Source organism: Zingiber officinale, chromosome 10B (assembly GCF_018446385.1).
Source record: "Zingiber officinale cultivar Zhangliang chromosome 10B, Zo_v1.1, whole genome shotgun sequence".
In the NCBI taxonomy this organism is placed as follows: Eukaryota; Viridiplantae; Streptophyta; class Magnoliopsida; order Zingiberales; family Zingiberaceae; genus Zingiber; species Zingiber officinale.
This window is the reverse complement of record NC_056005.1, coordinates 5,857,473-5,875,014: the sequence shown is the minus strand read 5'-3', so window position 1 is coordinate 5,875,014 and position 17,542 is coordinate 5,857,473. Positions and strand designations below refer to the sequence as shown.

The following is a 17,542-nucleotide window of genomic DNA, read 5'->3' as shown; positions in this document are numbered from 1 at the left end:
CTTTTTATAATTTTATTTTATACAATTGCATCCATATTTTCTTCCTTTCTAATTTTACATCAAATAAATGAAAGAAATTATCTTAATTTCCTTACAATTTATCTTTTTATAATGATCCATCTCTGGGACGCAAGACTTGAAAATCATTTCATTTTGCTATCGTTGGCCTAGAAAATGTATCAGGGGGGTCAAAGATAGTTTACATACATCTGAAACTAAATTGAAAAAAGTTTTAAAAATTCTTAGGGGTAAAAATAAAAAAATTCTCTATTAGAAATTAGAATTTAGAAACAACAATTGAAATTCTGAAAAGACAAAATGTGAAGCAGCGTCAAAATTCAACCGGGGACCCATCAGTTTTAAGGCAGGGAAAACGCCAACGTTCACCGACGCCTTTCGCCACGGCTGACGCCTACCAACTCCTGTCGCTTTCACATGACGCCACCCTTTCACAGTGGCACCCTACTGGCTATCGTACGCCTCGAAATGCTTTGCGTTTAAAATATTTTATTCACTTTTTTAAAGTTAAAAAAAAAAGATAGAATATTGTGATGGTACGTTAAAGAAACCTCCCATTATTCTCTTCCTTTTTCGTTTTTGATCATCGAACAGTCCTATTAATCGACGCGGGAGTTGCTCACGGTCGTCGATCTCCGAAGCCGACGGTCGGCGGGAAAAAGACGGGGAACGGCAGATTGGCGGAACGTCTCCTCCTTTCACCTGCGGAGCACGTGATGCAGGGAAAGCGGATGCTTGACGTGTGATGCGGAAGGCAGGAACGCCGACAAGGGGCTCGTCGGTGGGGTCGTCGTTATTCTTTGGAATTCCTGTTTCGGTGCATTGACGAGGGTGCTGTAAATGTCGCGTGTTTCATTGAGAGGGTACGGGAGCGGGATTGGTTTCACCAACCGAATGGCGGCGGTTTTGACGGAATTCGCTCTCGTTCAACGGTGTTGAAAAGTAAAATAAACTAGCAGATGCACCACCGATCGATCCCTCGTCTTTCCTTTCCCTTCCCTTCCATGCATTGTTTGCTTAGACTCGACGAGACGAAACGAAACGAAACGGCGTTCGTTACGGAGCCGTAACTCTATGCTTCTGCTGGCGCTCTCCCTCCTCTGTTCGACCGTCGTCGGAGGAGACGGCTGCGGCGGAAGCCGGAGGGTGCTCCATCAGCCGCTGTACCCGATTCAATGGACCCCGCCCCCGCCCCCGCTCCCTCAGGAGTTCTCGGATCCGTCGCCGGACATCTCTAGCCCCTTTTTCCCAGGATTTCCTTCTCCGCACGCGACCACCGGCCAGACCCCGGCCTCTACCGCCACCTCTGCCTCTTCGTCTCCCTCGTCTGCGTCCGAGACGGTCGTCGCCGTCACTGTCCCTGTCTCGGTGGCGATCCTTGCAGTCCTTGTCTTGACGGGCCTGTACTTTTACCGGCGACGAAGGGCGAGGAGGCCGTCCGATGCCGGGAAGCTCATGGGACTCGATGGCAGCGGTGGCCGGATGGAAAGCCGCGCAGCTTCTGCTGAGGCGCCGGCGACAGATTTTCTCTACCTAGGCACCATGAACACGGCGTCGACGGAAGCCTCGAGCTGCCGAGGGAGCCTGCAGGATCTTAATGGATCACCTTACCACAAGCTGGAGGCGGAGCGGGTTGTGGATATGCACCCCCCGAGCCCCGAGCTCCAGCCGCTACCACCGTTGAGCGCGATTGCTTCGAGGAAAAGTTTGGGACGCGCACCGACTGCATCGTCCGACGAGTATACCTTCTATACTCCGCAGATGTCGTTGGCGTCCGCCACCAGCGAGACACCGGGCAGTCCGTTATCGCGGCGTAGCCTTCCTAGTATGAGTAGCGGAGGGAAGGAATTCTTAATGGCCGCGGTGGCTGACGCTGTTCCTCGTTCACAGCGATCATCCCCTCGAAAACAACTCAACAATTACCCTGATTCTGAAGTGAAACAGATAATCCTGCCATTGAATCGACAACCTCCATCACCTTCTCCGCCCCGTTCCCCGCCGATGCTTCCACCTCGACCGCCTCCCTGGATGGATAATTCCACTAGGACTCCACCACCCCCTCCCCCGCCTCGGCCACCGCCGCCGCCGCCGCCTTCTTCAACTTCTGAAGCGTTCGTCAAAGGCGATGACTTAATTAAAGCTCCTATGGCGCCATTTTCAAGACGTCGATTACTGAATCCCCTGCCTCCGGAAGCTACACGGATCAACATACAACTCCCTGTTGCGAAGTTTGGCAATGGAGTCGCTGCCAGTTCTTCGCATCAGGATGATGGGGCGGGAGAACATCTGGAGGGCGATACGAAGCTTAAATTGAAGCCCCTTCACTGGGACAAAGTTAAAGCAAGTTCCGATCGAGCAATGGTCTGGGACCAATTGAAATCGAGCTCATTTCAGTAAGATTTTCAATTTCCCAAAGCTTCAAAAGCCACCAACTGCGAATGATTGCACTAATTTCTTCATTTTGTCAGACTTAACGAGGACGCAATGGAAACTCTATTCATCAACAATTCAACAACTACTCTTCCCAATGACTCCAGAAGAAGACAAGGCGCTCTCCCCTTCAAGCAAGAGAAGGGAGTGTTAGATCCGAAGAAGTCACAGAACATTGCAATACTCTTGAGAGCGCTGAATGTAACAAGAGAGGAGGTCTGCGAAGCACTTTTTGATGGTAAGTAGTTGATTTATTTTTACTCGATGTTAAGTAGTCTTTTTTACAATGAGCTAAATTCTTTCTTCTCATCAACTATGTTACCTAACTTGCATCCTACTCAAAGTCAAATTGGAAATCATTTTTGGCTTTTGCTATATAATTTTCTTTGTTGCCTACTCTAATTTAACATTATATCTTAATTTCAATTAAAGGTGGTTAGGTAGTAACTTTCACATTAGAATGACCTAACAATTAATTTGACTCTTTATACTTTTGTATAATTGATATCAAACTAGGGGTGAGCGGATCGAATATCAGTTAAACCCAAATAATCAACTGAACCAATTGAATTCAGAAGTTCGGTTTAATTAATTTGGAATTTCGTTATTTCAGTGTATTTGATTTGGTCTCGGTATTAAATTCAAAAATCGGTTAAAGCGAGCCCGAATCAATTGACTGATGTATCTAAATCAGTATCTCGATCGGCGATTGATGGACTCGACTGTCTAATATCGATTGACTGATGTGCAGTAGTAGTTGACTAATAAGAAAAGTTTAGTTAATTAGCTAACTGACTGAATTAATTTATTTTATATTGGTTCGGTTTTAGTGGCAAAATTCAGCTGATTTGGTTTGTCCAAATAAAAAGTTTATTTTGTTTGGTTTGATTTGTTCAATTCAGTCGGTTCAGTTTTGAAACGATTATTCAGCCCTACATAATATTGTCATGCTATCATTGTTGAATTTAAGTTAGATTTATTTGGCTAGAATTTTCTAAGTTAAGTCATGAACGTGATAAAAAAAAAGTAAATATGAGAAAATAGAAAGAATAACAAGATGAACTGATCTAGGGAAGTAAATAGAAAGAATAAGATTAGAAGGAGCATTGTCAAATAAACTCACTTTATTATAATGAAACTCATCATAATGGTAATTCTAGAAACAACAAAAACATAAAAGAGTAATGAAAAAACCAAGAATACCCATTAGAATATTATATTATAGAAAACTACTTTATCGTGTAAACAATTATCTAATTTTTTTTATTTATTATTATTATTAATTTATTTTAAGTATGGTATTATAATTTAATCTTGTTTTGTCTTTAATATTTAATACTAACAAATCAAAGTAAACTAATCATTCTATCTTGTCCAAACCAAACCAAACCAATAGACATTCTATTGTCTACTACTATATCGTGTAAACAATTATCTAAATTTTTTCCTTTATTATTATTATTATTAATTTATTTTATTAGTATGGTATTGTAGTTTAATCAAAGTTTGTTTTGTCTTTAATATTTAATACTAACAAATCAAAGTAAACTAATCATTCTATCTTGTCCAAACCAAACCAATAGACATTCTATTGTCTACTACTATTAATTTGAAAAGAGAGTGTGATGAGAGAAAATAAGGAGAGAGTGTGTGATGGGAGAGGCTGAGGAGAGAGAAAGTATAATGAGAGAAAATGAGAAGAGAGAGTCTAATGGAAGAGATTTGAAAAAGAGAGTAAGTATGATTAGAGAGGATAAGGAAAGAGAAAGTGTGATGAGTGAGAAAGTGAGATGAGAGAAAATGAAGAGAGAGAAAGTATGATGAGAGAGTGTGTGATGGGAAAGAATGCATAATGAGAGAGAAAAGGGTAGAGAAGTATGATGAGAGAGAATGAGGAAAGAAAATGTATGATGAGAAAGAAAGTATAATGCCAGGACGAGGAGAGAGAAAGTGATATGAAAGAAAAATTGAACAAATATATTAAGGGTATTTTCGTCCAAAATAATTTAGATGATATCCAAGTTTTTGGATATGGTGAAACCCAAGGAAGGAAATGAGTTTCATCAATACTTAAATTTTTGGATGTCATTCCAAAATCTAATTCCCATTTTCATCAATCAAACACAAAGTTTGAGAATGAATCGAATTCCCTATTTCCATATCCGTGTACCAAACACCACCTAAGACTTTTGTATTAGGAAAATCCATAAGATTTAAAATAAATGAGCAATCGGGCCTCTTAGACTAGTTGAAGACATATGACCGACATTAATCAAGAAGAACTAGTTTGAGTTGATAACCTTGTTCCCTTTAGTTGAAATGCCGCTGACCAAGTCGCTTTTCTAATAAGAAATGTCTCTGCATTATCTCATACATAATAACCACGAAGATACACTTGATTAATAGTGATGTAGTGAAACAAGTTCAGAGAAACTTAAAATGTATTAATTTTTATTTCATTGCAAGTTTTTTTGCATCCCATTCCTTTCTAAGTAAAGAGACCTAAATTATATATCATAGTTGAAAGGGACAACAAGAACTAAGGAGTGAAATATCAGTTAACCCAAAATAACTAATTGGATTTGGAAGTTCGATTTGGTTAATTTAAAATTTTATTTTTATTTTAAAAAATCTTGCTTATTCAATTTATTTGGTTCAATCTCGATTTTAAAATTCAGAAATCCATTAAACTGATTAAACTGAATTGGTAGTGAATGGATATACTTAAATCAATGTCTCAATTGGTGAATGGTGGACTCGACTTAATATCAGTTGACTTGATTGATAAGAAAAGTTTGGTTAATTTAGTAATCGTTTGAATTAATTGATTTTATATAAGTTCGGTTTGTTTGATTTTAGTGGAAAAGTTCGGTTGGTTTAATGTATCTAAAAAAAATTCAGTAGTTTGTTCAGTTCAGTCAAATTCGATTTGATTTTGTTCTGATCTTGCAAAAGCTACGTTTGGTCGTTACATTAGATACAATAATTAATTATGTTTTATTAATGTGATAGATCCTTTCGCCTAAGGATTGATGTAGATATTCATTTAATCTAGAAGGATTTTTTTTTATGATTATAAATATTGCAGTGAAGGTTTTGTATAGGTTACAATTTGAACTTTATTAAATTATAAAATTATTTTCAACAGGTAATCCTCAATGTTTAGGAACTGAGATATTGGAAACTTTGGTTAAAATGGCTCCCACAAAGGAGGAAGAACTAAAATTACGTGACTACCCAGGTGATCTACAAAAGTTAGGTTCAGCTGAACGCTTTCTGAAAGCCATCTTGGATGTACCATTTGCCTTCAAAAGAGTTGATGCAATGCTATATAGAGCAAATTTTGACACAGAAGTAAAATATCTAATGAGATCTTTTCAAACATTGGAGGTAATTATTACAATCATGCTTCACATACTTGCAACTAAAAGTTTGGATTGGTATTGCTAATATTCTTGATTTAAATGGCCATAAATTTAATGATTGAAAACTTTGTTTTATTTTGTGAAACTGGAAGTTCTTATGTTTTTTCTCAATACGCCAGCATGATAACATCATCACTTATCTCTTGTGCTAATTTATAATTTGTAAATCTCATTTTTCCTGAAACATTTTCTACAGGCAGCATGCCAAGATCTAAGAAGCAGCAGACTGTTTTTTAAGCTCCTGGAAGCTGTTCTTAGGACTGGCAACAGGATGAATGTGGGAACCAACCGTGGTCAAGCGAAAGCGTTCAAACTGGACACGCTTCTCAAACTTGCGGATGTAAAAGGGACAGATGGGAAGACCACACTTCTCCACTTTGTCGTGCAAGAAATCATCAGGTCTGAAGGATCAGGCACTGAGCCAGCAACAGAAAATCCATCCAGCAACATAAGAGAAGGACAATTTAGAAAGCAAGGCTTAAAGATTGTAGCCGGGCTAAGCAATGAGCTTGGGAATGTCAGAAAGGCAGCTGGAATGGACTCAGATGTTCTGAGTGGATATGTTTCAAAGCTAGAAGCCGGGCTCGAGAAGGTAAAGTCAGTTATACAGCTCGAGAAGTCATGCACGCAAGGGAAGAGCTTTTTCGAGACGATGAAGATATTTCTTGTAGAGGCTGAAAAGGAGATTGGTCGTGTTAAAGTCGAAGAGAAGAGGGTGATGAATTTGGTGAAGGAAACCACAGAGTTCTTTCACGGCGATGCTGCAAAAGAGGAAGCTCACCCTCTTAGGATCTTCATGGTGGTGAGGGACTTCCTGTCAGTTCTAGATAGCGTCTGCAAGGAAGTGGGCAGTTTGCATGAGAGGACAGTGATAGGATCTGCAAGTGCTCCTCAGCCAGTCTTTCAAAGGCCTGAATGGCGACGAGATGCGAACTCGGATTGTGATAGTTCATCATCATAAAATTTTGATGAGATAGTCTATGTGAAGGTGATCAGTGGATCGAGGGAGGATACTACCAAGTAATTAACAGGATCGGTTATGTACAAAAGGAATAGGCGACACCTTGGAGGAAGGCATAGTACTCATACTGTGTTTCAGAGATGTAGAGACTAACGTTCACACTTGTCATGCTGTAGATTATGAGGCGACCATAGAAGAAATTTTTATTAGCTTTGAAAATTATTTAAATTTTATGCATTTTTTTTTGGGGTGATGGACAGCTCATAGCTCTTTCTTGTGAAGTCCCAATAATTTATAAACATTTGGAGGGTTATAGAAAATGATTCCGAAATCTAGCAGGCACGGGGATTTGGGTGCGTCTGGGTGTGATTTTTCCAGACCGGTAGAGCACCTGAACCCGGTTCAGTCGCACTTTCGTATTTTTGGTATACTTAAGAGTTACGAAATCATTCTCGTGTCTCGGGCGCTTTAGCTCCTTGTTCATCCCAGATCTCTTCGTCGCTGGGCTTCATGCTGCTTCTTGGAACAACCTACTCTTTTTCTTAGGTTTCACCGGGTGGTTTTTTGTGCCGTTTCTTGCCCTTCATTCCTGGATCTTCTATCTATGCGATGGTTGTCTGCAAATGCCGCAAGGTACATTTCAATCCGGTTCCACTTTTTTTCCATATGCCATCGCTGCAAAAGAGCTTTATTTCATTTCTTAAATGCCTTCCTTTTCGATCCTTCGTCGGATTAAACTCGTGCCCGAAGATTTGAAGCTATTGCATGACGCTACATTCTAGTACTGATTTCAGGTTTATTGTTAAGATTTGTAATTTTCGCCCGTTGGTTCCGTTCATAGTTTGATTAGATTGTTTCGTTCGCTTCTATGTATCTGAACTAGGTTCTTAATGACACGGTATGTTTCTTCTGCCTGGAATAACTGTGGAAGAGCATCAATTTGTAGCCTAGGTTTTGGTTGTAATATCTTTGTTAGGAGAACAAATTGGGGAAATTTGATTAATGAATTTGTTATTGTTGAAATTGTTTCAGTATTTCACTAGAGAGAACACCTTTTGTTCTTGAATGAGAAAATCTATGTTGCATATTTCTGGGTTGTGTAGTTTTCTTGAGACTAATGGAGCTTTGTGTGTAGGCAACCAGGCTTTATTGCTTTGTTCACAAAGTTCCAGTTTGTGGAGAGTGCATATGTTTCTCAGAACATCAAATCTGTGTGGTACTCATCTAAACTTTTGCTTTCATGAGGACTTTTTTTTCCATGACTGGATATTGCAGGTGAAAAGAATTTTGTGCTAACTTTCTGGTCTTAAGTTCAGGGTAAATTAGTGGGCAATTCAAATTGATTACAACACTATCATTATTCGTAATTAGAAACATTCTAGTAAAACTGATTGTTAACTATAACATCAGGATACCACTTACATTTGTAAGCTACAACTCACTGAGTCATTTAGTTTTACCTGGATAGTCATGTGTATAAAGACTTTCAGGTCAGGACACATACTAAGGTGCACATACTTATGCATTTTACTGATCACTGCCAGTCAGTGACAAAGATATCCCTTTTTCCTCTATTCCTTGTTCAAGGAAAACATATATCCAGCATATTTTGCATCAATGATACTGAACCAGATGTGTCTTCCAACACTTGATTATGGCGAATATAGCTTGATATTGTCATACCTTTTCATCTTTTTGTTTAAATAAAATTCTTACATATGTTTAACTTCTTTGAAAATCAACTTGTGCAACAGCAAACAGATACTTGTTATTGTTATCTTTAGCTATCAATTTTCCATCTTTGTGCCAGGGTTTGAGTTTGCATTGACATCTTCTTTTAATTTTTAGATGCTATTTTTTTTTTTTTTTTGCCTTCTCTTAATAACCAATAAGTTTTTCTGCTGAAATGTTCATGTAAGTCTCGGTTAGCAAGAGTGCACTCATTGCACTGGGATTTGTTATGGTAGCTGTTGGGTAACTTATACCAAAATCAGCTAGATGGAAGAGTGACCACCAGACTTTGTTCGACTCTTTAGGTGAAAAAATACTCAGATTGGGTCGTTGATGGAGAATATGACTGGCCACCCACATGCTCTTTCTGCAATATTGCATTGGAAGAAGGAAGGGATCAAACTACAAGATTGGGTTGCTTGCGTAAGTGCCCTCACTTTGTTATTCATATTTGTTCTTTGACACTGAAGTTTTTAACTAATTGTTGTGTTTCTTATTTCAGATCTTATGCACACAAATTGCTTGGTCTCACATGTTAAAGGCTACCCACCTCAAACCGCACCTGCAGGATATGTCTGCCCTACTTGTTCTACTCCTGTAAGTTATACTAGCAAGTCTTCCAGTGAAACATCATCCTGGTTGGATAATATTATTCAGTTGGAGATTATGAGTAGGATATTATTTTCTTCCTTCCAAATGAAAAAGTTGAATGGATGTCTGGTTAAATTTAGCCCACTCAACCATGTGTTCTTTGGCAGGCAGCATCTTTTGGTTTTCCACTTCCAAGAAAGATTTGAGTGAATTAACCATTTGCTCATTGCTGTAGAATGTTCTCCTCGTTTTTTTTTGTTATTAGAAATATTTCTGATTTGGTAGCTGGATCTTGATAATTAGAATGGGCAAAGCATTGACTTCCTTTGGTGATGAAGTTGGGCCATCTTTCTATGTCAATTCCATATTCCCATAGTTGGCTTTCAGCCTCAGACACTTTCCAACCTTTTTGGTAGGAAGTATAACTACAACTTGAATTTTGTTGGGCGCCATAACTCTTTGTTTACTCTATGTTAAAAAAATGATAATCCCAGTTAGCCTCATTGACTATCGCTAGGGTGACCGGCCTAGTCCCACGGAAGTTTCCCACCGGTCACCAGGGTAAATTATTCACACTGTGAAATTTTCTTTCAAAGGTTCCGTAGCTTATCTGGTAGTTTGGGCTTTAGTCTTGGTCAATATTTGGGGTTTGAGTTGGTCAGAAAAAAATATTTTCATGCATTTCTTTAAAAGAAATTTTTAAAAGGCAAATATTTACGGTGATCTCAACCACACCATGACCACTATCCTTGTAACAGGGGGGTAAATTGGAGATTTGTCCCTCCTCTCCAGTCTACAAGACAAGATTTGGGTGAAAAAGTCCGCAGAGAGGGAAAGTTCATTATCTCTGTCAGTTCTCAATTTGAGTTAACAAGTGAGAGCTCCTTGAAACTGGAGCTCTCCTTTCCTCGTAAACAAAGACTTAGTGTCTTGAGCAGACCTTATGAGGGAGCTCAAATTTGAGGTATCCACACTCCACACACCAAATACATAGAGACCAGACTGCAACAAATTCTGCTTGTCTTTTACCTTTTCTTTAGTTTTAAAGACTAACTCTCTTATTATATATTCTATGATATATCCTTAATTTTGCTAAGTTTAGGAGTGTTTGCCAATTACTTTGACTACACTCAAATCCTTTAGTTCTAGTTGCTGAACTATAAGTAATATGGTATTGTATATTTCTATCAGAAGTTAGTCTGCCCTGGAAATAGTGATGAAGTTTTTTGCAGGTGTGGCCGCCTATAAGCATCAAAGATACAGGGTCTCACCTACACTTGAAGCTTAAAGAAGCAATAATTCAGGTAAATCCTGCTTGATCTTAGATCATCACCATTATACTCTTGGAGTTTGTATTATGAATGTATGACCTGAATGCTTCATACTTTAATGTGATATATCCTGGTTATTCAGTGGTTTATAATTCATGATTCATCAATTCAGTGTTATGTCCTTTTAGCACAGTATGACCATTTTCAGAGTGAACTATGAGTTGGTGTTATTTTCTATTTAAGATGTCTACTAGGATGTTAATTATATTTCATTCATCACTAAGACATATGCTAGTGCTATCAATCTCCTAAATTATCATGCTGAATTGAAAATTCATGATAGTTTGTTGTTGTCTAATCACAAATGAATTCTTATATTAGTCACATTGACATTTTAATTTAATTGGTAATGTAAATTAAAAATATTGGGAAGATACTGCCAGTAGCGGGCATATTTCTTGATGAGATAGAATGGCACTAATTCAAAAGCTAGTATGAGTAGGCAAGAATTGTTCTTTGAGAATTCAGTTGTTTCCTTTCTGTTCCAAATTGATCAGGCCCTTCCTATTCTAATTTCCTTTTTAATCATCAACTAACATTCTTGCTACAAATGCAAATTATTCTTCCATATTCTATGATGATCTGTCTACCTTATCTAATTCTTCAACTCTGGAATCAAGATATGAGTTTTCTGTTCAGTTCAATTCAGAGTCATAATCTTCTTTCTCTTTCTTGCTGTTTGAGTTTAACTTGTAACACATTCCCTTGATTTCAAGATTGTCATCAACGAGCACTAATGAATTATATGCCAAGCTTTGAGCTGGTCTTTCATCTAGCCTGATTAAAGTGTTCAATCACATGAACAACAACAACCTTTACCTCACCAGGCCAGCTACTAACCTACAAACTCATTTATTTACCTTGTTTGTGAAGCATTTTTTGAACTGAATATGTTTCTTAAACAATTTCATTGCAGTTTCGAGTATCTCTTCTTTTTTAGGCAAAGGCCTGATGTGTAAGTTAGCAGCATGTGACAGTAGAATAATAATTATGAAGAGTAGCATATTATACTGTATTTTTCAGTTTTCTAATCAAATATGGTAGTCAGAAGGATGACCATAGAAAACAGAGACTCAGAAGTATTGTGAAAGAATATTGAAGATGAATGAATTAGCTATTGCTTTTCATTTTTAATATCCTAACACTCCTCATTTCATGACTCATATTGCTGCTTCAGAAACTATTGACTCTCACATCTGTGATTTTATTGGTTAACTAAACCTTTCCTTTGAAAAAAGGAGCTAAAATAGCCTTTAGACTTCTCAAAAGATAGTACACCTGAAAAATATAGTGTTTGCAAGGATAACGTGTGACATAGCATAACCTAAATTTCACTCAAGTTTGAGCCCATTCAGTATGCGTCAATTGCTGGAATATTGAAACTGAAAATTACTTGAATTTCTTGCGTAAAGTTCCATATGTTCGTCCCTCTTTGCATTATGACTTAGTCAAGTTTGTATGAGGTCAGTTTCACTGATAATCTTTTGTTTTCCAGCTATTGTTTAACATCAATTAGATGTTTTTATATCCCCATAACCATCCTGCAGTCAATTCCTCAGTGCACGTTCTCTTGAAACGTTTAACATATAATATATCTAGTCTAACATATGACAGAGTGGTCTGGAGAAAAATGTATTTGGAAATCATATAGTTCCACCTCCTGCATCTGGGAATCATGGTCATCCTGCTTTTGCTTCTGATTCCCTGATACACATTTCACCGGCTGAAGACACAGAAGGTGGAGCATCTTCATTTAACTCTGATAAAGATTCAAGACCAATATCTGTACAAGCCACAGACGCTAAGTACCTAGATGAAGTATATAACTCCATTGTTGGGGTGGGTTCTTCTATGGTTACAGAATCTGAAATTGTTGAACTTGAAGGTCCTAATGCTTTGGAACACCAAATCATGAAAGATCAAGATCCTCATTTCATGAAAACTGTGAGTTTAATGAGCCTAACTCTTATTTAGGGAAAAAACGTGTAGTATGTATGTTATTTAGTCAATCCATCTATTAACTTCTTTAGAAGTGCCTCAGTAATGTTATAGCATGCCATTTTTATTGTCTCTTTCAGCCTAGTGCCGCTACAAGGAAGCCAACTTACCATGAGAGAAAGTATTCTGAAACATCATATTATGCGGATGATGAAGATGGAACAAACAAAAAGTACACAAGAAGAGGTAAGCTAATTTACAGGTCCTTTTTTTGTGTGTCTACACTGAGTTCATTGATTTTTTTTGGTACCTACAATCTCTGTGGCGTTGATTGTTCATTGTACACTCAATTCCTACTAGGTAATGTGAAATAAATAGCAGTTTCATTGTGCCGATCAACTCAGGCAAAACATGTCATTCCACTTGTTGACTGACCAAACAGGTCAAGAACTTGAGACAATTGTGAAGACAAGGGTTAAACACTAGGAGCCTTCCTCTACAATGATGACATCCGGTGAACCTCCACAAGCATTGAGCCTTCCTTCATGAACACTTACCACAATGAATCCTCCACGAGGCTTGTGCGAGATCATGAGGATTTTGAGGAGGCACATATGTTCTCTTCCTCCTATTCTTTTGTTAAGGCTGGGCATGTGGACCAGCAACGAGACCAGCGCAATCAATTTGGTGCTGGCGTGTTTATTTTAGTCAGGGATCGATACCGAGGCTTACAATGAGATTTCAAGCCTTAGTTTGTAGAACTTCTAATACAGTTTCTTTCTTGAGGAAAATGAATGCCAATAACCTGCCTTGTGTATTAATCTTTAGGTATGCAGAAGGTTCTAGACAACTTTTGAATTTTGATACAAAGACACTTCATATTACCCTTGCAGACGTGTGTTAGACATCTGAGCTCTGCCACTGAGACAGAGTTGTTGGAAACCGATATTCCCATTGAGCACATGTAAATATTTTTAGAAAATAGATGTATTGGGGAATCAAGATCTCTACCCATTTCAGATGCTCAAACTGGTGTCTGAATAACTTAGTAATACAATGATCTCTTACCTATAGATGAGGTAAAAGGTGCTAATTTAGGAGTTGCAATGTCCCAAGTCACTAGAAAAAGGAGGGTTGGGTAGACCAGTCGAAGATATTTTCAGGCGGTATCAGGAAGAAGTCCATTTTCCTGCTATCAAATAGACACAACTCTTATTCTCTCTTAGCATTCTTCTATTTGCAGTTTACTATTTGCTATTTGCAGAAGATGAGAGTTGCAAAGATGAGAATGTGCAGACATACAAGGATGGAGAAGATAGGAAATAAAAATATTTTAGAGAAAGTCGGGTTGCACCTATTGAGAGAGAACTCCGAGAGACATGTTTAAGATGGTATTGACATGTACTTAGATAAATGTGCACATCAAACAAGGAAGAAGACCAAAAAAGACTTGATTAGCTTCAATAAAATAAGATAAAATTTATTTAAATATAAATAATGATATAGTAGGGGATAGAGTCCAATAGCGTAGAACGATACATATAGTCGATCCCACCTAGTGGGATAAGGTTTGGATGTTATTAGTGTAAGTGTAAGTTTCATATAGATTTTTTTGTATGGGTGGAAAATTTCAGTTTTCTGATATATATATTAATTCATAAATTGATATACTACTCTAATTTCCTCCATTCTTTCTTATGTCCACCTGACTGCATCTGGAAAGTTAGTTTAGCCCTCTTACTCGTTCTGTGTAGTACCATCTCACTTTTCAGTTTAGTTCGGTAACATGTTTGACCAGCAGGAACGTCACTAAAGTTTGGGCCATCTCCTGAGTTATTGAAAAATCAAAAATAACTATCACATGTTTATGTCGCAAGATCTAGCATATTTTCATTTCTTTCTTGGTATCATTTTACAACAAAAACAAACTAAGTTGCAATTATTTGGTCGTCCATATAGATCTTAATTTTGCCCATTTTGAGGTCCGTTACATAGATTTATCCCACAAATGAATCTATGCCAGGCTTCTGCCTTGTAATATCAATTTTTTCTTGGAATCGTTTTGCATGCCAATAAATTGAATTAAACATACTTCGAAGTTGGTACGAGTTATGGGCCACATTCATGTATAAGCATGTGCTTAACTGCTTCCATTATCTCTTAAGGTTTCATTGAACTCTGTGAATGTTTGAAATTGGCTGGCACAGGACCCTTTCAGTAGCTAACCATACCTTCCCTTGGTGGAAAATGATACCTTGCTAATGCTGTGTTTAGCAATTATTATTCTGCCTCATCAGAAATGAGCATTGCACTATTTTTTGTATTCATCAGAGGCAGATTAAATAAACTATAGTTCCTAACTGAATGACTGACCTGGTGCATTATTATATCTGATGTTTGAGTAAGGATCTCCTGAGTTGAACGTTTCATAGAACCCCTCAGGATTTTCTATAGTGAGGAAAGAAGCTAGTTGGGATCGACTAAAATAATTTGTATGCTTGACATCACAGGTAGTGATTTTGCTAATATTTGGTCCAAGCCAAATATTTTTTTTATTGTGGGACTCACTAGATGTTCTACAATTATAAATCTAACAATAGTGGATCTCAATGATGTCCCAGCAGTGAGTGCTCACTAGGAATTTTCCATCGATCCAGCTTATTAATATGGATCAATTACCAGTAAACAATGATGAGAAGTTGCTGGGTTGGATTCCTATTTGTAAATGATTATAGTTCATGTTCACTGCTGGTCCTTCTGGATGTGAATTTGTGTTTGATTGTAATACTGAAGGATATTCTTCTACATGCTAGAGAATGATTTTTTTTCTGCTTTTAAATTCATGGTTCACTGATTTCAGTTTAACTGTAGGTCCCATTCGTAACAAGTTTCTAAGGATGTTATTGCCTTTCTGGTCAAATGCACTGCCTACTCTTCCAGTAACTGCACCACCGCGTAATGGTGTACAAGAAGGAAAAGTGCATCACCAAAAATCTTCAAGGATGGACCCCAGGAAAATATTACTCGTCATGGCAATCATGTAACTTTTCCAACTTCTTTTACTCATCTGGTTATCCACTTACCATTGCCATCATTTCAACAAATTATATGGCTTCTTCATAAAAAATGTGTCTAAGTTTCAGAATTTGTATTTGTATGAAATTTGGATGGCAATTCTTGTTTGTTTAGTTTTGAATTGAGTGGCAAAGAAGCTTGCAAAGGACATAGGGTTGTCTTTCAAATTTTACATATAAAGGCCGTTCTAAATGCTTGGGCATGTGGTTTCTTTCCCATCTGAAATTGTGAACCCTATAATTAAAAGTCACTTTAATTGGATGGAAGATATGATGGGGAGGAGGGGAAGCGACACAAAGGATGCACATAATAATGAAATTTCGTGAGCCATTCTCTCCTCCCCAAACTGTGTCCCAAATATACAGTCCAAAAGGTTGTTGATTGTTATAAGTTTTCTTAGAATAACTTCTGCAGTCATGATATAAAACTTCAAATTTGGATTCCACGTGCACAATTTTATTGTTAGAATGGTTTTCCTGAGCAGGGCATGCATGGCAACGATGGGAATGTTATACTATAGATTGGCACAGCGAAGTCTAGGTGAAAACATACCAGAAGATGAGCTCCAGTAGGTACTGTAACTCTTTTTCGGCCATGGCTTACAAGGTCATGCTTTGTAGTGTAAGGAATACCAAGTTCTTGTCTTTTAATTTGTATAACATATTTAATCAATTACTTGTCTCATAAATATTGTTCTCTTTTTGAAATTTTCTTGACTGCAGGTGCAAGCTTATCTGTTCAGGGCCCATTTTTCTGGGTGTTTTGTTGTCTTGTTCGTTTGGTACGACAATCGATTGAACGAAACATTTGCATCACAGCTGGTCTGAATTCATCTGCGTGTGTGAATTTGCATGCTCCTGCTAGATTTGATGTTGTTGATTTTTCTTCATACAAACTTAGAGTCCATCTTATGTCTGTAAAGAGGTCGTTTCATTGGAAAACCTGATACTCAAGTTATGAAGACAAGCCAAGAAAAAAAAGAAGTTAAAAGTGAAAACACATCATCGCTGTGACAATTTATAGTGAACACTATGCGATAATGAGACGCTTGGTACACTAATGAACATGACTTCTGATTTAATCTGAATCTGAGGCTTGCAAAAAATGTTACGGGGTCCAAATGCTACATTGGCCAATTGTTTTGTTTAGCACCCACAGGCGGCGTGAAGTATATCCAGTGCATGGCGGGTTTTGTTGGGTTTATCAACATATTGGTCTAACAGTCTAGCTAGGTTAGGGGCCGTGCTAAATAAATTTATCTTGGGTATTTTTTAAATAATTATCATTGTTTCAAGGTTGTGAATTTTTTAACAGTAAAATCTTCTAGAATTTAGAGGATATTGTAGGATTCTTTTGCCGTTGAAATATATCTTTGGGGGGGGGGGGGGGAAGGGGGGAAGGGAAAGGAAAAAGATGAGGGAAGGGGGAAAAAAGGAAAAGGAAAAGTAAACTATGAAATGGAAAGAAGATAAAGGAAAGAGGCGCCTGCCAAGATGCAACATCTTCGTGACCTCTTTGCACTCAGACTTCCTATGGTAAGGCTGCGAGGCGATGGCCGTTCCATCATGTAAATGAATGGAATAAAAAAAATGGAGATTTCCCTTTTCGCGCCTTATTTTGTTCCATTTTATTTATCCTATAAATAAATCACCAAATATATATTTTTTTATATGTCACTGACCCGCTGGTTCCTGGACTCTGCTCTGTATAGGCCGGGACAAATGGAAATGAGATAACTTTTAGTTATCTTTTCGTGCCATTATAGCTCCCTGATGACTTAGTATGATGCCTACTATTCACTGTATTTTCAAGAAGCGGATGTATTAGCTCCCGAGGTAGTATCATAGTTAGTTTTTTCAGTGATAGATTAAGTATATGAAATTTAAAATTCTAACTGTGATGTATTATAAAAGATTTTCTCTCTAATAAATAGTATACCTGAAAATATTAGTTGAGCCTCTATCACAGACTTTCTATGCGTTAATCTAAATGCATGAAATATAGAAATACGAAATTTGTAATACTCATAGTGATCTTCCGTA

At 37.7% G+C, this 17,542-nt stretch overlaps 1 protein-coding gene across 2 annotated transcripts; it reads left to right on the top strand.

The window, feature by feature from the left end:
- The first annotated feature begins 752 nt into the window (after positions 1-752).
- LOC122028625 (formin-like protein 8) lies at positions 753-16,587 on the top strand. 2 transcript variants are annotated; one of them, XM_042587474.1, is made up of 10 exons: positions 6,618-7,467; positions 7,970-8,050; positions 8,871-8,988; positions 9,068-9,162; positions 10,389-10,460; positions 12,102-12,431; positions 12,566-12,671; positions 15,297-15,465; positions 15,985-16,068; positions 16,223-16,587. In XM_042587474.1, exons 1-10 carry the CDS (start codon positions 7,444-7,446, stop codon positions 16,296-16,298), a joined length of 1,155 nt encoding a protein of 384 aa, XP_042443408.1. In that variant the 5' UTR covers positions 6,618-7,443; the 3' UTR covers positions 16,299-16,587. The 2 variants fall into 2 exon arrangements, with proteins under 2 accessions (XP_042443407.1, XP_042443408.1); XM_042587473.1 differs by lacking the exons at positions 8,871-8,988; positions 9,068-9,162; positions 10,389-10,460; ... (3 more) ...; positions 15,985-16,068; positions 16,223-16,587 and adding exons at positions 753-2,411; positions 2,487-2,686; positions 5,597-5,838 and having other exon boundaries at positions 6,070-7,467; positions 7,970-8,052.
- Positions 16,588-17,542: the final 955 nt, after the last annotated feature.

What these genes read in the sequence shown, in the direction of transcription:
- LOC122028625 (XM_042587473.1), top strand. Translation starts at nt 1,093, where the DNA reads ATGCTTCTGCTGGCGCTCTCCCTCCTCTGTTCGACCGTCGTCGGAGGA. An exon ending in CTGCGAAGCACTTTTTGATG is followed by an intron (nt 2,687 to 5,596) that starts GTAAGTAGTTGA and finishes TATTTTCAACAG; the next exon opens with GTAATCCTCAATGTTTAGGA. An exon ending in GATCTTTTCAAACATTGGAG is followed by an intron (nt 5,839 to 6,069) that starts GTAATTATTACA and finishes CATTTTCTACAG; the next exon opens with GCAGCATGCCAAGATCTAAG.